The sequence below is a fragment of the Stegostoma tigrinum genome, chromosome 23, assembly GCF_030684315.1.
Source record: "Stegostoma tigrinum isolate sSteTig4 chromosome 23, sSteTig4.hap1, whole genome shotgun sequence".
In the NCBI taxonomy this organism is placed as follows: domain Eukaryota; kingdom Metazoa; phylum Chordata; class Chondrichthyes; order Orectolobiformes; family Stegostomatidae; genus Stegostoma; species Stegostoma tigrinum.
The window spans coordinates 2,523,111-2,548,533 of NC_081376.1; the positions used below are offsets into that span (position 1 = coordinate 2,523,111).

A 25,423-nucleotide genomic window follows, 5' to 3' on the forward strand; every position below is an offset into this window, starting at 1 on the left:
CCATGACTGGGCTGGATAGGGAGAAACTGTTCCCATTCATAAAACTATCAGGAACAAGAGGGCATAGATTTAAAGTGATTTGCCAAAGGAGCAAATGTGATGGTAGAAAACAATTATTTAATTCAACGAGTATTTAGAAATGTACTGCCTGGAAATGCAGGAGAGGCAGGTTCAATTGAAACATTCAAGAAGGCATCAGATGATTATTTGGATTAAAAAATGATAATAATTGACACTAGGTAATGACACTCATTTGACGAGTCAGGGAAATCTCAATGGACTGAATGGTCTCCTGCATTGTGTTTCTGTAATTCTATGAAATTAAGTTCAAATAACCTGTTGGAGGAAAATGCAACAGTTGCTCAGGGTAGTATCATGGACCCAATCATCTTCAGCTGCTTCATCAACAACTTTCCCTCCATCATAAGGTTCAGGAGTACGGATGTTCACTGATGACTGCACAATATTCAGCACCATTCATGACTCCTCAGATACAGAAGCAGTCCATGTTCAAATGCAACAAGATTTCAACAATATCAAGGCTTGGGTTGGCAAGTGGCAAGTAACATTCAACATTATTACTGTCATCGAGGCCGCCACTATCAACATCTTGGGGGCTACTATTGGCGTGAAATTGACTTGGAGTCTCTATTCAATACATTTGGTGCAAGAACAGGCCAGAGGTGAGGAATCCTGCTGTGGGTAACTCAGATCCCTGACTCCCCATAGCCTGTCCGCCATCTACAAGGACCAAGCCAGGAGTGTGATGGAATATTCTCCACTTGCCTGGATGAGTGCAGCCCCAACAACACTCAAGAAGCTTGACACCATCCAGGACAAAGCAGCCACTTGATTGGCACAATATTCACAAGCATCCACTCCCTCAACTACCGGTAATCAGTAATACCAATGTGTCCTATCGACAAGATACACTGCAGAACTTCACCATAGCTCCTCAGACAGCACCTCCAAACCCATCTGAAAGGACAAAGACAGCAGATACATGGGAACACCACCCTCTATTCCAAACCACTCACTATTCTGTCTTTAAAACACATCACCATTTCTTTACTCAGAGATAGTAAGAACTGCAGATGCTGGAGTCAGAGATAACACAGTGTGGAGATGGAGGAACACAGCAGGCCAGGCAGCATCAGAGGAGCAGGGAAGTTGATGTTACCGGTCGGGTTGGGACCCTTCTTCAGAAATGCTTCAGATGGAAGTGGTCGTGGGTTTGGAAGGTGCTGTCTGAGGATCTTTGAATTTCTGCAATGCACCTTGTATGTAGTACACACTGCTGCTACTGAGTATCGGTAGCTGAGCGTTTCCGACCTGAGGCATCAACTTTCCTGCCCCTCTGATGCTGCCTGGCCTGCCGTGTTCCTCCAGCTCCACGGTCTGTCATCACCATCCCTTTAGGGTCGTTGGGTCATAATCCTGGAATACCCTCCCTAACGGTATTGTGGGCCAACCCACAGCAAGTCGACTGCAGTGGTTCAAAAAAGCAACTCATCACCAACCTCTCGAAGGCAACTAGGGATGGTCATAAATTCCAGCCCAACCAGCGATTCCCATAAGTGAACAAAGCAAAAATCCCACATCCTCACTGCAAATGCTGAATAATTTCCGTGTCACCAGTCTCACACTGCAGACTCACTCACACACTGCACATTCTCGTGTTGAACGCTGGCAATGTCATTATAAACCCTGCCCCACCTCCAGGCTCCGACCTCACACTCTATACCCCTCTACACCCCCTGGCCTGAGAGGGGCATCGCAGCGCTGTCAGTTACCGAGGGGCGGGTCCTGTAGAACACGACGCCAGCGGCAGCTTATATAAAGAGGCAGGGGAGCCACCTCAAGCGGTCAGTGGTTGTCGAGACCGAGAGAAGGGGAAGGCGGAGAGTGTGTGTAGAGGGGAAAATTAGAAATAGGCGCACACCCAACAGAGTCTGGGAGAAATAGACAGACACACAAACAAACATACCACGCAGACACGTACCCAGAGAGAGAGAGAGAGAGAGATACACGCACGCAGAGAAGACACATATACACATCACACAGAGTGCTCTCAGGAACATGCCGAGACTCTGCTCCAGGAAGGTGTTTCTCTGGCTGTTAGCTGCAGTTTTCACCTGCCTATTGTTACTGCTCCTGCCGGACCAGGGACAGGGCCAAGCCGGCCAGCGGAGACTGGAGCTCCGGAGCCGCTCTCTGCAGAGCTGGGAGAGCCCCTGGCCGGAGGAAGAGGACGCCGAGGAGGTTACAGCCGCAGCTCCGGAGCCGCCGGCTCACAGCTTTAGGGGGTATTTCAGTGAGCTGAGCCGGGCCAGGGGCTCCGGGAGGAGGCTGGCCTCGCCACTAGAGCCGGCTGCCACTCCGCAACCGTTCCGGGACGATGTCAGTGCGGGAGACCTGTTCATCGCCGTGAAAACTACGAAGAAATTCCACCGGGCACGGCTGGAGCTGCTGCTGGAGACCTGGATCTCCCGGAGCCGGGAACAGGTGAGTCAGGGCCATCAGAAGCAACTGGTACACACCCGCAAAATACCCTGCTAGTGAGCATTGACCAGGGGACACAGGGTATAAGGTAAGTCTAAGGTGGGCAAGGGCTGCAGGGTGAGGGTAGGAGATGGGCACCGGCTGAGACAGGGCTGGGTTCAGTTTGTGTACAATCCAACGGACTAAGCGGTACCCTGCCTGTTCAATCCTGCTGCTGCTTTGTCTTCAGTTATTATTTTTTTGTTTACTTCAAAGCCAGCTGAGTTTGGAAGTGTCAGCTGCGGTTCTCCGTGATAGGGATGGTCTCAGCCACACGAGACACTTTCTCTCTCTCTCTCTCTCTCTCTCTCTCTCTCTCCACCTCCGCGCCCCCCTCCTTCCCAAAAGGGCGTCTGACTAATTGAGACACTTTCTGCCAGCAAGGTTCCCCGGTTTGAATTTGCCGGGTGTTCACTCAGCGAGTCCATCGCAGCCTTACCTCAAGGTTATGTTACCCTCGGCTGTTGCAGTTGAAGTGTTCGTTCTCTGCTCTAGTCTTCTGCCTCATTCTCCCGCCTTTCCCACACCCTTACCTCTGACTCGTTCAGTCTGAAGTTCAACCGTTGCCCTATTCTTCGGTAAATGTCTATTTTAGAACAAAGTGCCAGGCGAGGGTGAACAGGCTGCTTAATCTGGCATTGTGGGCGTGTTGTTGTCTCCACAAGCACGCTCTGTCATGGAGATTTTTAACTTTGTCACAGAATCTGCCCTAGTTCAGGTTTTGCAGCCCCTAGCTAATTGCAGGCTAAAAACTAAGCCATTCTGAAAGAAGTGCCTTTAGTGTTGTAACAGTGCACTTAACCTTTCTCAGTTGCGTTTTAAGAATCGGTAAACTAATAACGTGAACCAATATTGCCATCCCGGGTATTATATTGAGCATGTACTTTTTGCATATTTGTTTGAAAGTAGCGTTGACAGAATTACGTTGGAGTTTGAGATCATTTAAAATGTACCCAGGACTAAACCGGCAATGTCTTTGCGTATTTTACTGAATGTATTTTTTAACTTTGATTAATTTCTAAGACATCATACCCATAATGTTGTCACGTGGGTACAGAGGGAGGAGGGAAGGCCCTGTTTTTTTTTGTTTTTGCTAATGTGAGGGGAGAGGGAAGAAGGACTTGTCTTTGTAGGACCCCTGGAGTCCTGAACTGAGGGTCCACGCTCTGTCAGCCTTAACCTGATTAATTAGAGGGCTTAACAGAAACCAAAGGCTTTAAACAACTAGCCTGAGCTGAATGCAGAATTAGGCTGGGAGCAGAGGGCGTGGGTTTAAGTTCCCAGGGACCAGTAACACACACTACAATAGGAAAACGACAGGAGAAGAATGAGACTATTTAAGTGCTGGGAACTACAAACCTTTCAGGGTTGGATTATTTGAGTGAGACGGTGAAGAGAATCTGTTGTGATAAACAGTTCACGTCATTCAATATTTCCAACGTTAAATTGTGATTAGATGATTAATTTACTGATTAAATTGTATTTTCCAAATAACTGTTTTTGAGATAGGTCTAATATCGGAAAATTACACAGCGAAGGGAAAATAGAAAATGTTCTAAACTTCATCCACTGCCTCCCCATGTCACCCCCCCCCCCCACCCCCAAACTGACCCATGCACACCTTCAGGTACACTCCCCCTCCCAGCCTCCTGGGAATTGGGAGGATTGTCCATGTAATGTGATTAGTAATGGTGCTCAATTCTTGACTTGACCGCGCTTGGCAGTTGTAAATCAGATTCTGGGGATCTGACTATCTCACTGAGACTGATAGTTGCAGGAAGAAAAGGCGGCAGAATTTGAACCGCTTCTGTACCGTGGGAAGATGCTGTGGGACAATTGTTCTCTTCAAGCCCTGATACTTTCAAAAATTACTTGGGCTAGAACTTTTAAAATAAATTTCCTGAGGTGAAAGGGTTCCAAAAAAAATTCTGATGGCAGGAAGATGTTTACTGAGGTTCAAGGGTGACAATTTGTAACTTAGCCACAAGTACATTGGCGATTACTGGAGCTCAATAGATTTTCAGCGTTTTCTAGATGATAAATTTAATTTATAGGAGTTTCTGGATTGGAACACAAATATATTTAAAGTATCAATAGTGTTAGAGGTTTAGTTTTGTACATGTATTGCATCTCAGGCACGCATATCAGCATAATGGAATAGATCATTTTCTGTTAATATCGCTGAAGACCAGTACAAGTGAGAGGAGCTGCTTCACGTATGTTGCTATATGTTAATCAGATTAACTTTTGTTTGGACTAATCCATCAACAAACCCTTAAGTTAAATGACTGTGTTTGAGTCAATTCTTAACTGGTCGTCAGGCCCAGTTTTTTTTCTTTACGGCTATAGCAATGAGATACTTGGAACCAAATGCATTAATCCAGTTGGAGAAGTTGATCCCATAAAATCTGAAAGATAGTCACGTACTTCAATGTTTGTGGATGTCTAAACACTGCTCCCAAATTAACAAAAGCTTCACTTAAGGAAGTTGAGGCTCAGTGGTTTGATGTGATAATCACTTTTTAAAAAAAAATCCTTTTTAACTGAGATTTTTGTTAGTGTGGCCTCTGTGTGATGCTTCTTTGCTGTGAGTGGTTCAGTTTGTATCCTGAGCTTGAGTGATTTGTGGTTCAGCTCTCACGCTGTCTCCTTGAAAACTAACAAAGCCCTTTTCTGAATCTAGAGAATGGAGCTTTGGCCTCTTGTGCTGGGCTTTCCATGGGAACGTAGGAAATGAAGCCGTGGATTTGGAAAGGAAAGAAGTGGAGGTCAGGTTGCCTGGAGATGGGAAGGAGTTCTCAGCTCAGTCTAACTCAGAGAATGACAGTAAATGGTTCCCACTCCCTCAAGGCCAGATCAGCATTGGTTGTGTTTTAATGTCTACAGTAGTAGATTTCATTTGTTAATAATAACTGCAGGAGAAACCCATGATAGTCACTTGTATAGCCACTTCACTGGCATGGAGAATCTAAATTTGATGTACTTTAGACACATCTTATAGATGTTACAATGTTAGAAGTTAACTCTTCTGTGGGTATTAGTGAGTCTAATTGCAATCTTGTGATGTACATGAGCCCTGTACAGTGTAAATCAAAAGTGTAGTGGCCTATAAATGCTTCATTAGTTTAAGAAATATTCTGTCACTGCTAACTGCTTGTGAACATAAGGATATGTACTGCAGAGCCAGAGTGGTAGCTGACATTTCAAGTTGAGACTTTGTCCTGCTGCCAAATTCTGACAGTTGACCAGATGTGGAATAATCTTGAACACTTCATTCAATTTGCATATTGCCAACCAAGGAAAAAAATGCATATTTCTTTAAGAGATAATGGGAACTGCAGATGCTGGAGATTCCAAGATAATAAAATGTGAGGCTGGATGAACACAGCAGGCCAAGCAGCATCTCAGGAGCACAAAAGCTGACGTTTCGGGCCTAGACCCTTCATCAGAGAGGGGGATGGGGGGAGGGAACTGGAATAAATAGGGAGAGAGGAGGAGGCGGACCGAAGATGGAGAGCAAAGAAGATAGGTGGAGAGGGTGTAGGTAGGGAGGGGATAGGTCAGTCCAGGGAAGACGGACAGGTCAAGGAGGTGGGATGAGGTTAGTAGGTAGCTGGGGGTGCGGCTGGGGGTGGGAGGAAGGGATGGGTGAGAGGAAGAACCGGTTAGGGAGGCAGAGACAGGTTGGACTGGTTTTGGGATGCAGTGGGTGGGGGGAGAAGAGCTGGGCTGGTTGTGTGGTGCAGTGGGGGGAGGGGATGAACTGGGCTGGTTTAGGGATGCAGTGGGGGAAGGGGAGATTTTGAAACTGGTGAAGTCCATGTGGACTTCACCAGTTTCAAAATCTCCCCTTCCCCCACTGCATCCCTAAACCAGCCCAGTTCATCCCCTCCCCCCACTGCACCACACAACCAGCCCAGCTCTTCTCCCCCCACCCACTGCATCCCAAAACCAGTCCAACCTGTCTCTGCCTCCCTAACCGGTTCTTCCTTTCACCCATCCCTTCCTCCCACCCCCAGCCGCACCCCCAGCTACCTACTAACCTCATCCCACCTCCTTGACCTGTCCGTCTTCCCTGGACTGACCTATCCCCTCCCTACCTCCCCACCTACACCCTCTCCACCTATCTTCTTTGCTCTCCATCTTCGGTCCGCCTCCCCCTCTCTCCCTATTTATTCCAGTTCCCTCCCCCCATCCCCCTCTCTGATGAAGGGTCTAGGCCCGAAACGTCAGCTTTTGTGCTCCTGAGATGCTGCTTGGCCTGCTGTGTTCATCCAGCCTCACATTTTATCATATTTCTTTAAGTGTTAGTTTCCAATGAAGTAATAGTTAAACTCACCTTCAGGTCCCATTCTTGACACTTGCAGCCTACCACTGATTTCTATGTGCCTTAGGCTGAACTAGAATATCCAGTAATTCAGGGGTTCATTTCAACTGTTAGATGCTGAGTTCAAGCAGGGAAAGTGAGAGGTTATTCACTCTAGACTCAAATGATGCATTATTTTGCAAGTCTTTAGAAGCTGGGCACCCTTGAAGCAGAGATTTTGGGCCCATTTACAGAAGTCGCCATGAGCTATGGGGCAGGAATAAAAAGTAATTATTTTCTGAGGATTGGCACATCAATGACTAGCAATGTTACTATTATGTAAAGCTCTGGAATACAGTTCAATTCTTAGCAGTGTGTGGGAAGGATGTGTTGGTGGGAACGCAGAACAGAATGGTAACGGGGCTTAAATTGTGACTGTAGTTTGCATTTATACTCAGGAATGAGAGTCAAAGATTAAAGGGTTAGCTAACGAGGTTGTTCAGTAAATGACTAATTGAAGGATTTGATGGGGTAGATATGTTGGGAGAAAGAAAGGAGAGTCTCTCTCTAGCGGGAGAGTCCACCACAAAAGCATAACCATAAAACTATAGCTATACATCAGTCAGGGAATAGTTCGTGTAAATCCCCTATGAATACCTGGATCGCACTCCCAGAAAGCAGCTGAAGCCAAGTCAGTTGATAAACCTCTACATTCAAAAAATGTGAAGGGGTGTAGGGCAAAGAATGGGTAAATAGAATTGACGTGCAGATCAGCGGGTCTAATTAAAACGCGGAAGCGACTTGCACAGGCTGAAGGAACATCTCCCGCGCCTAACTCTGCTTTTCTGATTGGTCGCCCTTGTCGGACATCTAAATGAAGTTAAAAGTTGTTGTTGTTCTTGGTGCACCGTTGTGCGCTCAGTTTCAGCATTGCTGGCAGTGTGCTGAGTTCTAACTGAAATGTAAATACAGTGAAATCGTAGAGCTCTGAAGATCGGGTGCAGCCTTTGCCTCCAGGGGCAGTCCTGAAAGTCTTGTAGCTGCCACCTGTGTCCGTCCCACGTGTATCATCTGAACGCTCCTGCAGCCGAGTCGCTGTTGCACTGTTTCTCTCGGATGTAACCTTTTTAAAAATCAATTGGTGTTGGATTCAGAAGAAAAACGATTTAAGTTTTTTGCCAACGTTTTGTCTAAAAACAACGTTGAATTTCTCTCCAAGATAATAAAATGTGAGGCTGGATGAACACAGCAGGCCCAGCAGCATCTCAGGAGCACCAAAGCTGACGTTTCGGGCCTAGACCCTTATTTCTCTCATTTTTTTTATAGATAAGACACTTGTTTAATATTGCTACTCGATGAGTGGACGGTGCGCTGTTTACAAACCCCAGCATTAACATGGGCGCTGACTAGTAATTGAAGGATTTGATGCGATTGTTTTTAGATTGGCATGGCGGGCGGTGGAGTCGGGCGGATTGTTTTGGAGGGGAACGCCTTGCTCTTGTGTCAAGTGTTCCTTCACCCTATCCATCAAACAAAATAAATTCCTCCCCCACCCCCCCTTATTTTTACGCATCCCCTTTCTCCCTCCCAAAGAGGTGGTCGTGTCTGCACATCCCTTGGGAGGGATGGGATTATGGTCTTTTGCTGAGACCGCCGCCGCCCCCACCCCCCTCTTCTCCTTCAACCAGCAGATTCAATGGTGAATTTTAACAGCAGAAGGGGCTGGTTGTGGCTGCATTGTGTATTAACTCCAGTGGATAATTTCTGTTAAACTAACAGACAAAGGTTTACATGGCTGGAGTGAAACAGATGGTGGGAGGGTGAAGGGAGTGGAGCTGGCAGAGAATTGAAAGTCCAAGTGGCCCCCATGAGTGGCAAATCCTCACTAGAGGAATTTGCCAGCAGGCATTTAAAAAACTCGTTTTGTTTTTGTTTTTACTGTCATCGCTCCTGAACTAGAGCAGCTATGTGTTACTAGGATTTCTGGGAGCTGGGAACACTGCAGTTTTTATGCCAAGTCCCCATTCTTGGTGTGTGAGCCCCCAAAAGGCTCTTTTCCTGTGGCATGGAGGATTGGGTGTAAGTAACAATTGGGTTCTGGGTGTCCTTGATAGAAGGGAGCTGGAAGCCATACCAGTACAAACTGTTGAACATTTACATGTTCAGCAGATCACAGTTCTAACCAACTACTCTCTGCTCCCAGTTCTGTGTAATGTATTTCACTAATGATTCAGCCCAACTGTTAACAACACTATGAAGCATTGCAGATGGGTTTAATGTACAAGATGCAGCAGGGGTCACACCATGATAATAAGGAACAGGGAGCACCTTTGTTCTCAACTAGCAGGTTTGAAAAAGGATTCCTGCACTTTATTTGCATAGCACCTTTAGTGTAATGAAAATGGCCCCAGGTACTTCACTGCACTGAAGAGGCAAAAACATGATGTGGAACACATTTATAATCAGCCAATTTGTATGTGCAATGGCACAGCTCCAGGATAGGTGGGTCTTGACCTCCAACAGCTAAGAGATATTGAGAGTTACATTTTGTAGACAGAAAGTACTGCAGAGGCTAGCTAGGTAGGGATTTAAGGAGTGTTCCAAAGCTCCAGGTTTAGGGGCTTGGGCACTGTTAATTGTGGGACAAAGGTAGTGGGGAAATAGAGCAGTGCAATACTCCTGGGATAAACACAGAATGCTGGAGAAAGTCAACATTAGCAGTTTCTCAGCATTTGCAAAGTTAATTGAAAAGAAACTGTGAAAGACTGGCCATGTTATTTTGTATAAGTCCAATCTCATACTAAATGCAAGTTTGTTTAAATTTAAAATTGCAGCTCAACACTCCTTGTTGATATTTGCATTCCTTTCCTGGCACATTTCTCAATGTCTTTTCAGCCATTGGAGCTCTGTTCTGTTTACTATGTACAGTATAAACACTGATCCGGTGGATCCAAGATGTATCTCGGGCCAGATAAGGCCGGTTTCAGCTCCGTTCCAACTGGTTTAACCCCAGCTGTTCTTTTGCCTGAGCAAGCCATTTTTCTTTTCAAAAAGAAAAGGGCACTTCCTACTGATTGTTTACCTTGTGGTGGCTGGAATGTGCAAAGCGTGTGGCAAAGTGAGCTGATGGCTGTTTGAGCAAGTGTGGCAGCATCTGGAGCCTCCCCTGTGCAGCTATCAATTCACCTGTCAGAGACTGGGAGGAGAGCTGAGGCATTCAGCTCCAGGCTTGGCGTGTGCAGCAACGAGGCTGGGATCGACTCGGCTTTCACTAGGCACACTCTCCTCCAGCCCTGAGGCACACTGGAGTGTCAGCAAGTCAGCTCCAGCACTAACAAAAGCAGCAAGAGCTGCGTGTAAAAGCTTTTTAATTAGGGAGAAAGACTCCTCCAAATTCTTGAGGAAATCTGTTAAAGTACAATCCAACCCTAAAGGCCAGTGATTCTTTAAAAAAAATGAAATGGGAATTGACCTTTGAGGATTTTGAGATCAGATCTAGAACTGATTTTGTTCTATTCATACATTGTTTATGAAGATCCTTTCCAAACATTGTGCTCTCTGGATTTTTAAGATTGGACTGGATCATCACTAGCTGTGTTGTTTCTCCACCCACCTCCCAAACAAGTTTTAATTGGGTTTTCTAGTGGATTTTGTGGTTGCTTGCTTTGCCATTGGAAAGCTCCTGGTGAGAAACCTCCCAAATTTCATCCTGCTGCAGCCACTCTGCAGGCTGTAGCGAGCAAAGCTGGCAGTTTGCAGTCCATGTAACCAAAGCTAGATTTTTGGTTCATAACATTGTCATGTTTGTCTTGTTTTGTAGATTGGAGTAGCATGGTAGTTCAATAATTACCATTGCCTCAAATCACTGGGTGCACAGGTTCATTTCCATCCTCAGGTGACTGTCTGTGGAGGTTGCATATTCTGCGTGGGTTTCCTCTGGATGTTCCAGTTTCCCCCCCCCCCCCCCCCCCCCCCACAGTACAAAGATTTGCAGATTAGATGGATTGGCTGTGCTAATGGGAATTGACCTTTGAGGATTTTGAGATCAGATCTAGAACTGATTTTGTGTCCAGGGATGTGCAGGCTAGGCAGTTATCTGTGGAAAATGCAGGATTACAAGGATAAGGTAGGGTGTGGTCCTGGTGGGATGCTTTTTTTGGATATTCAGTGTGGACTTGATGGGTGAATGGCCCCACTTCCACACTGTAGGGACTCTTTGGTTCTTTGAACTTGTGAAGTCAAGCAGGTCATGTACATTTTATCATGGGATAACAAGATATAGAGCTAGATGAATGCAGGATCAGAGCGGCTGATGCTGCTTGGCCTGCTGTGTTCATTCAGTTTTACACCTTGTTATCTCAGATTCTCCAGCATCTGTGATTCCTGCTATCTCTGTTTTATTATGGCCTGTATCACCACCATCAATTCTGTTCAATCTTCCAGTCAGAATTAAGGTGGGGGGGGGGGGGTGCTCTGAAAATAACCCAAATTTTTAGAATCCGATCCCAATCCAACCCAAACCCAGATTTTAAAAACTGCTTCAAGTATTGATGTCTTCTTCCTGGGCAGTGATGTGTTCATGTTTCAAATGGACCTTTTTATTTCATGTTTGCCAAGCTTCCTGTGTTGCCTTCTGTTTTTGAGCTTATCCACAGAAAATTACTTCCTGCCTTTTTCTCAGACCTGGCTGAGTTCATTGTTGCTAGTTCCTCCACTGTGCCTTCCTGTCTTGGTTGCATTGTTTTCTCTCGACATTCAATGTGTAATTCCCAGTTGGAAGAGAAGAATAAGCTATAGGGTGACAATAGTGCTAGAAAACAATGACTGTTTGCTTCAACACAAAGTATCTTGTGAATAGATTCAGGTAAGATGAAAGCCCTATTCTTCAGGAGCTGGGTTTGTGGAAGTGTGGTAGTATTCTCCTTGTGGAAGGAGTAATGAAGCAAATGAACCACAAATTAAGCTGAGGGTAATTCTCATGCCACTGACTGGAAACAAAGGCTAATGAGTGTAGAAGTTAACCAGAAGTGCAGGTTCAACTGAATGAGAAATAGTTCAATCTTTGTGTTGATATTGCTATATTTGCTAACAAAATTGTAACACCTGGGGAAATGGGTTTCAGTTCTGCAGAAGACTCCCAATTCCAAAGATACAGATGTGCCAAGAGTAATATTAATGCTTAAGGGCAGGGATGAGAACAAGAACATGCATGCACAGCAGATGGTGTTTAACAGGCATTGTGCACTCCATTGAGCTAATTATTGTTGACTAACTTGAGTAATAACCAGTCTGCTGGCATGGGTGCTCCAGTAGGGCCAGCCAGGCTGGAGAGCCATGGCATCAAATTAAGTAAAATTGGAAGGGCAAGAAAAGAAGCAGAAGGTAAAATGGCATATTTTAAAGTTTAAAAAATTGCAATGAAGGTAAAATACTGCGGTTGCTGGAAATCTGAAATAAAAACAAGTGCTGAGTGACTCAGCACATCTGGCACCATCTGTGGAAACAAACAATGCTAATGTTTTGAGTCCAGAACAACTGAATGTTTATGATACATCAATTATATGAAATGAGTTCTCCTGTCAATACTGCTGTTTGAAGCCAGTTTCCTGGCTTGCTACCCATGTGGAAAATGCTTGTGTGAAGCCAGCAAGAAGGGCAGCAATGGGGGAAGTGATAACTGCAGAATTCAGAAGCAGGCTCCATTAGGGCTGACAGAGCACTCCCCCCCACACCCCCTCCCTGGCCCTGCCCTTCCCTTCCTGCCCAATGTCCTTGTAGCAGCTAGGGACAGTCTGGCCGGCTGCTGCCTTCCGCAGTGCAGACTCGAGGGCCACACAGCTTTTCCTGCATTTGAGAAGTTGGCAGCTGGATTCCCTCCATGCTGCATTGTGAGCAGGAGGTGACAGCCATTCACACAACCATCACTCCTCAACATATGGATAGAATCTCATGAAACAGCCTTCAGCACTGTTTCTTTTTGGAATAAAAGCTTGATGCTCTATGCTGTCAATGTTTTGCTGCTTTTTCTTTGTGTAATGGATTTCCTGCCAACAAATGTTTTTGCTGGAAAATGCAGACGGGTCTGTCCTCTTGTCCTGATGATTCCTCTACTACTGTTAACAGCAGCCCACATTTTCTGTTTGAAATGTTAACTAAACCTAAACCGTGCAGCTGAGTTGTGATCAGAGATAGTGGGAACTGCAGATGTTGGAGAATCCAAGATAACAATGTGAAGTTGGATGAACACAGCAGGCCAAGCAACATCTGCTCCTGAGATGCTGCTTGGCCTGCTGTGTTCATCCAGCTTCACACTTTGTTATCTCAGCTCTGAGTTGTGCCAGGATATGTTTGGTGACAATCGGAGCATGCCAGTAGAGCTCAGTTTATGGATTTTTCCAGATCCATATTTGATTGCTATTAACTTTTCAGAAATATAGAAAAGGAATATTGATCCTTTTTAAGCAATGTAGACAATTCAGAGGTTTCACAGGACTAACAACAAACTAACATTGACATTCTTCATGTGGCTCGGATGGCTATTCCACTGGCCATCTCGCCCAGCGGCCACTACCACTGCTGCAAGACCCGTCAGTTTTATTACATTACATTACCTCTTTGTGCATGTTGCAAGAGTGAATACATTGCTGACTGGGCCAGTGTTTATTGCCTGTACCTAGTTAACCTTGAGAAGGCAGTGGTGAGCTGCCTTACGGCTTTAGTTCATGTGCAGTGAGGTGACCCATAGTGCCATTATTGAGGGAGTTCTGAAACTTTGACCCAGTGACATTGAAATAATGGTAATATATTTCCAGTCAAGATGGTGAGTGGCTCGAACTTGCAGGGAGCGGTGTTCCCATGTATTTGCTGCCCTTGTCTTTCTGGTTGGAAGTGGTCATGAGTTTGCAAGGTGCCTGCTAAGGATCTTTGAATTTCTAAACTGCTCTAATGCATGGTCAGTAGTGGAGGGAGCAGAGGTTTTTAAATGTGGTGCCAATCAAGTGGACTGCTTTGTCCTGGATAGTGTGTTAGGCTTCAGTGTTGGTGAAGCTGGCATTACCCAGACAAACAGGGTACTTCATCAGTTTCCTGACTTGTGCCTTGTAGATGGTGGGCAGGCCTTTGGGAGTCAGGTGATTTGCTCGTTGCACTGTTGCTAGCAACACAGTAGGCACTGAGTTTGTGTGGTGAGTCCAGTTGAGTTTCTGGTCCATGGTAACCCAAGGATGTTGATAGTGAGGGATTCACCATTTATAACGTCATTGAATGCCAAGGGGCAGCAGTTAGATTATCTCTTGTTGTGGTCATTGCCTGGCATTTGCTGTCCCCAAAATAAACCTCAGGCAGCAGTCTCGGGGAAGTAATTGGGAGGTCACTGACTGCACAGCCACCTTTCCTAATTCAAGGCCAATTGGATGACACCATTCTCCACTCCACATTGTTTTGCGGGGCGTTATCATAGACTTCTGATATTTGTTCAAGTTCACAAATCCTAGGGGAGTAGGGCAAATTTACAGGAGTAATTTGGCGATAACGTTTTCCCAAGCAGCCATGATGTATCATCAGCACTGGGGTACGATGTAGCTTTGTTTAAAAAGTGGCTGCCGCTGGTTTTATCTACCCCATTGTTTAATAACAAACTAATGTGACATCCAACTATGTTGTACATGATAAATGAGTTAAGCATTCCCAGGTAAGAGTGAATTATTGAGAGATTTTATATCTGGTCTGACACGTTTTCCCTTCAATCAATCTGCGATATTTGCGTTTGGAAAGTTTTTTTAGTAACTTATAAGGATCCCCATCAAACTAAAGAGCGCACTGCAGTGGCGGAAGGGTTACTTCATAAACAGCTAAATCTTTTCAATGATTTATCCCAAATTCCGTCAGGTTCTCCTCGTTAAATAAAGCGCACAGATTGTGTTCGGATCATAACACAGCGGCAATGTGTATTGTTTGGTGAAAAGCTGGTAATGGAACGAGCAGGTGGCCAGGACTTTAACTTAAGTGCTGCCTTCCTATACCACCACCATCCCCTGCCTCCCCCCAACCCCTCAGCTGCCGCCCTCCTGTCCCCACCCCTCCCCTTCATCTTTTTGTGTAAATTGCTCAGCTGTATGCTAATCGGTTAAAACATGTTTTTAGCTTCCTCGCTGGCGACTTCATTCAAGCACGGAATCCTTGCCATTGTGAGGGGAGTTTACTGAAGCTCTGCATGCCTTGAATGCACGAGTAGTAGGGCAGATTTATACTATTAGCTTGCCTCCCCCGTCACTCTTTCCCTCTTCCAGTTGCCCCACTGTTCTGCTTCTTGAACTCGACAGATGGTCTTGCAATCTCCGCCCCTCCTGAGGTATTTGTCTTCCCTGCCCCCGGGGGACACTCAATCCTCAGCTGCCTTTTCTCGTAGTCTCCTTATCCCACTCCCGCCTCACGGCCCTGTTACAGGCTCCACCCCGACTACAAACATGGCAGCAGCCTGACTTGTGAGCAGCACCACCTTCCCAGCCGCCTGAAGCTAGCACCCCCCCCGCCCCGCCAAGCCTTGTTCAAACTGGAAGGTGTGTGACTCGTGGGCAAGAAGGCACCGCCAGGGCCTGGCCCCAGGCCAAAGCCACATGAAAGTAACTGCGCCGGGCCCCGAGTGACTCCAGGCCTGCCTGGAGCTGGGCTGTACAAACACGCCTGGTAAAACACACAGACAAGTGGCTTGGGGTGGGGATAATCTGCACCGGAGAGATTTCTGCGCCAGGTAGAGCCGCACCCAGACGGAGTGCAGCTCTTCAAACATTCAGTGGCTGAAGGGAGAATGAAAGCACAAATGAGACGCGCTTTATCCTAGAATGTCTTTCCTTTTCAGTTATATTTAAAAATCCTGAGTGATTTGATTGCGTCACTGGATGGTTAACACGTTGGCTTTAAGGCCATTTCTGGGAGCATAGCTGTGCTGCTGGATGACAGGCTTCGCTACAATGGCCTTTATGTTAAGGGAGCCCAGGGGTCACCCCCTGCTCTTTGTTTGCAGTTAGCTCCGGGCCTGGGATGCTGTAGCGCTCCGAGCAGGTTGCTATGGAGAAAGCCCCGGAAAGCACAGAGCAATACAACGGCCCTTTTATGTGGGCTGGCTTTCTTCTCACTGCTTCCACCAGCTCTCCCTCAATCCTCCCCTCAGGCCCCATTTCCAGCAGAGTCACCTTCCCCCGCTCCACACCCCCTTCACATTTGGAGCCTGTTTAAGCACCAGTTTGGAATAAACTCTGCACTAATGCAGAGTTGATCCCAGCGGGCGATGCAGTAAATAAAAGCTGACAGGAGGATGGACCAAATCAACAGGTGGATTTGTACAGAGACTTGCCATTTTTTTGGTTGGGAGGGATGTGCCAGATAACACAATTTGAAATCCTTTTGCGCAAGTATTCGCAGAAAAAGGGAGCCCTGACTCGGCAGTAATCTCCGTTCTCCCTGCAACTGGCGTCGATTCAGTAACGGCCTCCGTTTTGGGTTTGGAGAATTTGCTTAACAAAATGCAGCAAAGTAATTGAGGCCTAGATACAGCCAAGTACTCCGTTTTCAATTTCTTCACCTCTCCAGCTACATGGTTATAGAAGCATGAAGTCTCTTAGAAATAACCAGACAAGCTGAGTGGATTTGAAATTCATTGTTCCTTTTTCTCCCGCCAGACGTATATTTTCACTGACGGGGAAGACGAGGAATTGAAGAGGAAGACAGGTAAGCCATGGGAATAATTGTGGGTGGGGGGTCACACGCGGTCTTTGCTGCAACACCTGTTCCACGTCTAGGAGTAGCCGAATGAAACTCATCAACTCCGAGCTTTATGGGCTCAAGCATGACATTATAAAATGCATTGTTAACAGATCACTTAGCAAAAAGCTGCTTTTACGTAGTAATCTTTAATTTACTACAAAGCTGCGGGGTGAGAATGGGTTACATGACGCCTGTAAATGAGCCAGTCTTGATAGAGACTTGTTAAATTGGTGAAACTGGTTAGATCCAGGAGTGAGTTAACAGACTAGTCTGAAAAAGTTGTCCCGTCCTCCTTTTTGGCCACAGTGACAAAAGGAGGATTTACCTCCAGCTGTGACCTGTTAACTGACTCGGGGGTGGGGCGAAGCCTTGAGACTCCCCCTGCTTTTAGAGGTTCCAAGTGTGACTGTGATTGATAGTTGTCAGTATTTCATACCTCAGTCCCTCTGGGGTGAAAACTTTCCCACCACCTGCCACCTGTTGCATGAGATGCCCTTGAATCAAATTCATTGAAAGGTGGAAGAAGAGAGGACGGAAAATAAAGAGCTGGTCGCTGTAGGGATTGTGGCTGTCCTGAGAGCAGGGAAATGTTTAAGGGATTGGTTGGGAAGAGGTGCAGTCCCCTTGCAGTGTGACAGCAGCTGTTAGCAAATGCTGCAGCTCTAATCCTTATAAACCATGGGGTTGGATTTGCACACACTGGTGACATTTTTTCGGGCCTCTGGAGTTTTCACTCCACTTTTTTCTTTGTGGTTGGACAGTTCCAAAATATCTCATCATTTTCCTAAGCATTGTAGGAAGCCAAATCCTCATTGTTTTTGGCTCAATTGTTTGACCGCAGGATTCCTGAATTTGCCTCTGACTGATCCTGTTGCACTTGTGGGGTACCCTTGTTGCTCTGCAGCTCCTGCCTTGGTTCTGTTGAGGATATTGTTGTTAATGTGTTTCTCCCCCCCCCGTCCAGCAGCAGGCCACCTGGTGAATACAAACTGCTCAGCTGCTCACAGCCGACAAGCACTTTCCTGCAAGATGGCAGTCGAATATGACAAGTTTATCGAATCAGGGAAGAAGTAAGTAATGAGAGAAGTGTAAGCCTTTGTGGGAGAAAGGGACTGAATGGCACAGTACATCATAACAAAGTGTGGAGCTGGATGAACACAGCAGGCCAAGCAGCATCTCAGGAGCACAAAAGCTGACGTTTTGGGTCTAGACCCTTCATTAGAGAGGGGGATGGGGAGAGGGTTCTGGAATAAATAGGGAGAGGGGGGGGAGGTGGACCGAAGATGGAGAGAAAAGATAGGTAAAGAGGAGAGTATCGGTGAGGAGGTAGAGAGTGGATAGGTCCACCCAGGGAAGATGGACAGGTCAAGGAGGCGGGATGAGGTGGTAGGTAGGAAATGGAGGTGTGGCTTGAGGTGGGAGGAAGGGATGGGTGAAGAAGAACAGGTTAGGGAAGCGGAGAAAGGCTGGGCTGGTTTTGGGATGGTGGGGGAAGGGGAGATTTTGAAGCTGTTGAAGTCCACATTGATACCATTGGACTGCAGGGTTCCCACGTGGAATATGAGTTGCTGTTCTTGCAACCTTTGGGTGGCATCATTGTGGCACTGCAGGAGGCCCATGATGGACATGTCGTCTGAGGAATAGGAGGGGGGGGAGTTAAAATGGTTTGTGACTGGGAGGTGCAGTTGTTTGTTGTGAACTGAGTGGAGGTGTTCTGCAAAGCAGTCCCCAAGCCTCCGCTTGGTTTCCCCAATGTAGAGAAAGCCGCACCGGGTACAATGGATACAATATACCACATTGGCAGATGTGCAGATGAACATCTGCTTGATATGGAAGGTCATCTTGGGGCCTGGGATCCTGACTTTATGACCTAAACCAAATGTAGCTCATTGACTGCTCTAAAAGCAGAGGAGCTATTGGAATGCAAGAGACTTCAACATACCTGCTCCCCCCACCCACTCAAAAATCCCTGAATCTAACGTCCGCTAGGACTCATTTCTCACTGAATACTGACTCCAGTGTATGTGCGATTGTCAAGTGCAAACAAGCTTGGAATTTGGGGGCCCACTGCCCTCTATATCTGACATTTCTTCTACCTTATGGGTAGATGAAAATAAGCCAGTACATGGGTTGAAGTCACCCATAAGGTAGTGAAAGTCAGTGACTTCCTGGGAAAGGATAATGAAAATGCTAGAGAAATGACAGATACAATCAGAATCTAGTTACATTCCTTACAGATTTGTGATGTAGGATGGACTGGATGATCTGACCCCTGTCCAGCCCAGCTTGAGCCATCATGAAAATTCTGGAAATGACAGATTTTGGAAATTTGTTACTAACATGGGCTGCCCAAAGGCAGCAGCCTTTGTCTTTTGGACTTTATGTACACATTTGCATTCAGTGTTGAGACTGGTCCCAGTCCCCAGTCCCATCCCACTTCTGTCCCGCTGTTTTCCTTGCCCCTTGTTCCATTCCACCTCCAACATACCAAACCACATTTCCATACATACTGTTTATCTATATACCTAGTCGTCTCGCAAAATACCTTGGACTGAATATGTTGTCAGGATATTCAACTGTGAGGGGATCACGTTCTCAGTTTGACTCCTGCCACAGTAGGAAAGCTCACTGATCTAATGTCTTGTTACTGTGCAACCTCTGGGTTTGAGGTTTCATACCTAGAACTGTGCCAGTACTGAATTGCCATTGAGCATTGACACTATCTGCTTGGGAGGCTTAACTCAGCAGTCAATCTATGAGCAATTCTTTTATGAATACAACTTTCTGGCAAAACCAGATGGGATATAGCATTGCTGATGTTGTGCGCAGCCGTATCTGTGTACTGCCAAGGGTAGTGAGCAATGGGAATGAAAATGGTAGTGGGCGTGAGCCGGAGAGTGGGTAAGAGCTTGTAAATGAAGTGATGGGGGAGAATAAGACTTAAAGGGGGCGTATCAGGGGACTGTTCAAAAGATGAGATGGGTGGGAGAATCTTCTAAGTGGGAAGAGAGGTGGGGATGTGATAAATGAGAGAGACCAGATCAATGTTTGTTGTCTTTTGTCTTGTGTGCTGTTAACTGATGCCACCCTGTTGTCTTGCAGATGGTTCTGCCATGTTGATGATGATAACTATGTGAACACCCAAACCCTGGTGAAGCTCCTTGCACAATACCCCCACACACAGGATATTTACATTGGGAAACCAAGCCTGGATCGTCCCATTGAGGCTACGGAGAGGATTAGTGATAATAAAGTGGTAGGTTTTAATCTCTTCCTGCCAGGTGAGGGCTAATGGGATCTCATACAAATGGTACACCTCTGACAAAGCTGTACTCATTCAGCATTGCACAAGAATGCCAGCTGAGTTTTTTGTGCTCAGGTAAATGGAGTTGCAACTGTTTTTAATTCTGAGGTGTGAATGCTAACAGCAAAATCAACTCTGACACATGGGATAAGCCTTGTGAAGGAGTTGGCATCCTGGATCATTCCCACCCCCCTTTGAATATGGGGCAGCTTGGGTCTCTTGCTCCTTCTCAATGCTGATGCTACTGTGTTAGCACTGGGGCAGTGTGGGCATTGGAGAAGGATGGCATTTAGTTCAATGTTGTTCAATTCTATTCTTGCAGCGTCCAGTGCATTTCTGGTTTGCCACTGGTGGAGCTGGATTCTGTATCAGCCGAGGGCTGGCACTCAAGATGAGTCCGTGGGCAAGGTATGAGCTGACAGTAACTAAATAAACAAGATTTCACAATTTGCAGTAATATCCATAGTTTTTTTGACTGGGATCACTTTCTTCTGAAATGGGGTTTATAATAATAAATAGTTCACCTTTTAATTAAATCTGGACCAAACAAGTGAGTAATCCATTCAGTGCTTACTGTAGTGGAGCTTGTTTGTTTTGAAAGTTCAATAAAATTTCAGCTGTAACTAAATTAAACATTTAGACAGATTCTTGGCTCTAAGAATTTACATAACTAATCTAATTCAAATAGGATTTTTAAGATGCAATATGAATTTGAACTTTTTTGCTATGACCCTCTATCCTGACCCCAAAGCTGGAATTTGCTGTGTTGAACAGATTGCAATATGTCTAACCCTAACTCCATTGTTGTTTCCAATTCCTCAGTGGAGGTCACTTCATTAACACTGCAGAGAAAATCCGTCTTCCTGATGACTGCACCATAGGGTATATTATTGAGGCCATTCTGGGAGTGAAACTGATTCGGAGTAACCTGTTCCACTCTCATTTGGAGAACCTGCAACAAGTAATGAGAGCTGACATTCCAAACCAGGTAAATGTCAGAATCAGGTCTCCAGTATTTCAATCAACCATGCCCGTTCCCTTTGGAGAAGCAAACAAAGTCTCTAACTGGACTAGTTTGTATTTCAGGTTACATTGAGCTATGGCACATTTGAGAATAAAAGGAATGCCATTAATCTGAAAGGGGACTTTTCCATTGAGCAGGATCCTTCTCGGTAAGTGTGAGATCCCATTGCGTTGTCGCTGTGATCTGCTTAATGTATTAGTGCTTCTGTCATTCATTCCTGTTGCCTTTTAGCAACTTGTTTCTGCTTTGAAGAAATGTAAAGTATGCTCTATGCAGAAACCTATTCAGGAAAACGTTTTTATAATTAACCCCTGCTTTGTAACTAACTCATTGCAGAGCTACTGAAGAGACAAGTATTGATTATCCTTAGCTACCTTTTAACTTCATGCTGTAGAAAGAGATCTCCTCCTCCTTTTTATATACTGAATCAAGGTGTCTCCCAATGTCAAACCATTGACTTTTTCTAAAGTAAAGAACTATGTTGGCACCAGTAATATAGGATGGTATGGGTTGGAAATCTTCAAGAAGCACACCTTACAAGATAACAAAGTGTGGAGCTGGATGAACACAGCAGGCCAAGCAGCATCTCAGGAGCACAAAAGCTGATGTTTCGGGCCTAGACCCTGCATCAGGGTCTAGGCCCGAAACATCAGCTTTTGTGCTCCTGAGATGCTGCTTGGCCTGCTGTGTTCATCCAGCTCCACACTTTGTTATCTAGGATTCTCCAGCATCTGCAGCTCCCAATATCACAGCTCACCTTTACAGGTATTGCTTTGCAGTGCCCACACCTTTCTAGTCATTAAAATAAAGGATGAGAACTTGGAGGGAAGCACATTAGAGCAATATTCCTTAGACACCAGCTGGAAGGGTTGGCATAGGGGATAGATTTACTGCTATTAGTACAGTTGAACATTGAGAATGTAGGTAGAATTTGTTAAAATGGCCATGTGTGCTTAGTTTAACAATTATTCCAAGCTACAATTAGTCACTTGCAACTCTTCAGCAGAGGTCTAGTTCGTCTATTATTGCATTAGCCAAAACAAATCACGGGGGGAGTCCAAATACTTGTGCTGTGCTAAGAATGATAGTTGATCTCGATACCTTTTTGAGATTGAATTGCTGGCAAATTAATTCTTTAAAAGGCTGTGACAGATTTATTGAACAATCTAAGGTGATAAAGGAACAGAAGGAAACTTCTGCACCATACAAAGCTCAGTGCTCTCTACCTAGTCTTTTCATTAAATAGTAGTGAATGAATAAAATATGTTGTGGAAGCTGCAAAACATTTTAACTTTTTTCAATGCCAAAACATCATTTATCTTATACTATTCACTTAACTACTTTTGCTCTCATTCCGTCCAGGTTTCGCTCAATTCATTGCCTCCTGTATCCTGATACCCCATGGTGTCCTCGCAATGTTACTTATTAACCTCTAACCTCGTCCCATGTAGCCCTGGTATCTGAAGGGGATACGGGGACCACTCTGTCTGGCTGTGAAGCTCTCGTGTAGCTGCGTTAATGCACATTACTGGGTGAAAGGGCTGCTGTGCGGCCTGGATGTACCAATAGTCTTTAGTATCTCCTGTTTGCAGTCATGTATGGAACAAAGCCATGTTTTGGGTCCAAGCAGAACAGGAAGCAACAGAAGGCAAACAGACATCACAAAAGATGTGTGATTGTGTGTCATGTAATTAATTTTTCCCCAAGTGTGAAATTGAAAGTGTTGCTGATGTTTCGGCGAATCTTTAGGAATGTAAATGTCTCCTCCTTTAGCTAGCTTCAAATATCCATTGCTTTCCCTTGTGACATGCATTAGGCACATGTCAGTAAACTCACTAAGGAAAGCTGTCTGTTGAACCATAAATACAGATACTGTGCAATGTGATGAAGCTTCAAAGGTTTGATTACAATTGATGTTGAAAAATGGGACTGAACATGTCTGAAGAATGTAAAGTCATTTCCAACTTCTTGTTAGATTTAGAAAATAATCTTGCCTCAACACCACCTGAGATGCCAGTCAGGATTAAAGATCACAGATCTCCTGAAGGATTTCTCCCCTTTTATATCTGCATTCACAATGCTGTTGAGGATATCAGAGGTAAAGCTGGTGTTTAAGGCTGGCTACTGGAGGATCTTAGGCATGACCTCTGATTATTGCTGAGGCTTGTCTGTACGTGAAGCACTTTTTCTCCTTTTTGAAATCCAATGGTTTCTAAAGATCTGGAAAGGAGATGGCTGCTTGTGATACACTTCTGGGATGAATTTGTAAATCTGCTGCACGAATAGTTAATGGAACTCTTCCTGAGAAATAGGATTTAATTGAATCTATTAATTTGTAATGTTTGGTATTTCAAATTAATAATTCTGAAATAGCACTTCATTGAAAGTGGTTGCAAAACTACTACATACTAGAGGATTTTGTTAATAAAATGTCAGAAGGCCACTTATTTACCAAATCCCAAAGGAGGTTTTGTTTTTCAAGTCTCTATTTAGTTTGAGTGCATTTTTCCTTTTAGGAATAAAGTTTAAATTTTCTTAAGTTTGAAAATCAGTCTGATTTTGCTGCTCTTAACCTTCCCACTCCAATCACTTGAAGGCAAGATTATGCAAAGCCACTGACATTGTCTAAACCATGCTAATTTAACAAAATATCTAACCTGGAGGAGGCATCAGAGGTGCTCTATTAATCTCTTACTTGTGTCCTATGCCTTTGATTTGTAATTGGTAACAAGCTTGGGAATTAGACAATGCAATGCTTGACTAGCATTCCACATGGTACTCTGGGACATGGAGATCACTTGTAGCATGCATCAGTTGAGTGGACCTTGTGCCAGGGAAATCAGAGCTCAGGTTTGATGGGTTCCTGACCTGTAAGGTCCAGTTCTAAAGTGGCTAATGTCATACTGTTAAGCTGCAAAAACCCACTTACTTTTTATATCATCCATAAGTTAAAATCACATCATCTTTCTAAACCTTTAACTTGCCTCTTAACAGTTCCTAGATATGTGCAAATCCTTCCTGATTTGTGTAGGGGAGGGAATAAAAGGTACAAATTATCCCATTGATTGTGTAGCACTTAAAACAGCAGGTGTCAATCATGTTATGCTCTGTGATGGTGACCCATACTGGGTTATTTGTGTTGTGTATATACCTATCTGGACAGAATTTCTGTTCTTTTGTATGACTGTATATTTGAAATGATTGCTTAATATTCAGATCTTTCTGATCTGTAAAACATGATGTTTGAACTGTTAGAATTAATTGCTTCTTATTTATACTCCAGTATCTGGAAATGAGTGACTGTAAAACCCTGTAAATACAATTGCTGACACTCAGGGGTGAACCCTGAATGGTTACAGTGAAAGCTGATGGATACCCATTCTTTCCTTTCTAATAAAGGATTTTATTGCTTGGGAATGCAACTTTGTCACATTTCTTGATCACCTCGGGGAGGATCTCTGGACTCTGTGCTTTCTAAGCTCCACTGAAAGTTGTATTGAGGCTTGCAATATATAAAAGTGCAATCAAATGCATTGAGTATCTGGCGTGTTCAGACAATAGAGACCATGCTGGAAAGCAGTGTTCATAATATGTGCCCTGGCAAAACTGCTGAATATGACAATGATATATTATTCAAGGTTTAACACCTTTCATAGAATCCCTACAGTGTGGAAACAGGCCCTTTGGCCAAACACGACCACACTGACCCATGAAGCATCCCACGCAGGCCCATTCCTTTATAACCCAACTAATCTACACACTCCTGAACACTATGGGCAATTTAGCATGGCCAGTCCACAGAGTCTGAATGTCTTTGGACTGTGGGAGGAAACTGGAACACCTGGAGGAAACACATGCAGATGCAGGGAAGGTGTGCAAACTCCACCCAGTCACCTGAGGGTGGAATCAAACCTGGGTCCCTGGTGCTGTGAGGCAGCTGTTAACCACTGAGCCACCATACTACCCCCATTATTTGCATTTCATGAGCTGAATATTCATAAACTGATTATCTACTTTATGTAGATATTTCATTTTCCCATCTTGACACTACTTTAGTTTGCCAAACCATTTCACTAAAATTAGCAGCAATAAAGCTGCTAACAGCTACAGGGGAGGTATTATCACTGTACCAAAAATTGGCACAGGTTTTGGAGACACTGGTTAATTTGTAGTCAGTTATTGGAGCTGGAGAACATAAATTTCATCTTACAACTAATGCTTGCTGTAGAAAGAAACTCCATCTGTTCAGGAATGTTCTTCAGGGAATGAAATAGGTCATGCTCAAAAGTCATAAAGGGAATGGAACAAGGCAGATTACATGGTATTGTCCTGAGCTTTGGAAATGACAGCAGCAATCAGTCCTGTTGACCCTGAAAAAGCCATCCTTGCTGATGCCAAAATGGAGTGAGTAATCTCAGACTAGTCAAGACACAATCTGACATTGTCATACTTGCAGAATCCTTTCTTGTAAACCATATCCCAGACA

At 44.9% G+C, this 25,423-nt stretch overlaps 1 protein-coding gene across 4 annotated transcripts; it reads left to right on the forward strand.

Moving 5' to 3' along the window:
• Nucleotides 1-1,840: 1,840 nt before the first annotated feature.
• On the forward strand, nt 1,841-24,354 carry lfng (LFNG O-fucosylpeptide 3-beta-N-acetylglucosaminyltransferase). 4 transcript variants are annotated; one of them, XM_048552124.2, is made up of 8 exons: nt 1,841-2,505; nt 16,525-16,573; nt 17,574-17,679; nt 19,712-19,865; nt 20,236-20,321; nt 20,736-20,901; nt 20,988-21,085; nt 22,300-24,354. In XM_048552124.2, the coding sequence occupies exons 1-8, from the start codon at nt 2,080-2,082 to the stop codon at nt 22,364-22,366; spliced, it is 1,152 nt and encodes a 383-aa protein (XP_048408081.1). In that variant the 5' UTR covers nt 1,841-2,079; the 3' UTR covers nt 22,367-24,354. The 4 variants fall into 4 exon arrangements, with proteins under 4 accessions (XP_048408081.1, XP_048408083.1, XP_048408082.1 ...); XM_048552126.2 differs by having other exon boundaries at nt 21,000-21,085; XM_048552125.2 differs by having other exon boundaries at nt 17,577-17,679.
• The last annotated feature ends 1,069 nt before the right edge of the window (nt 24,355-25,423 follow it).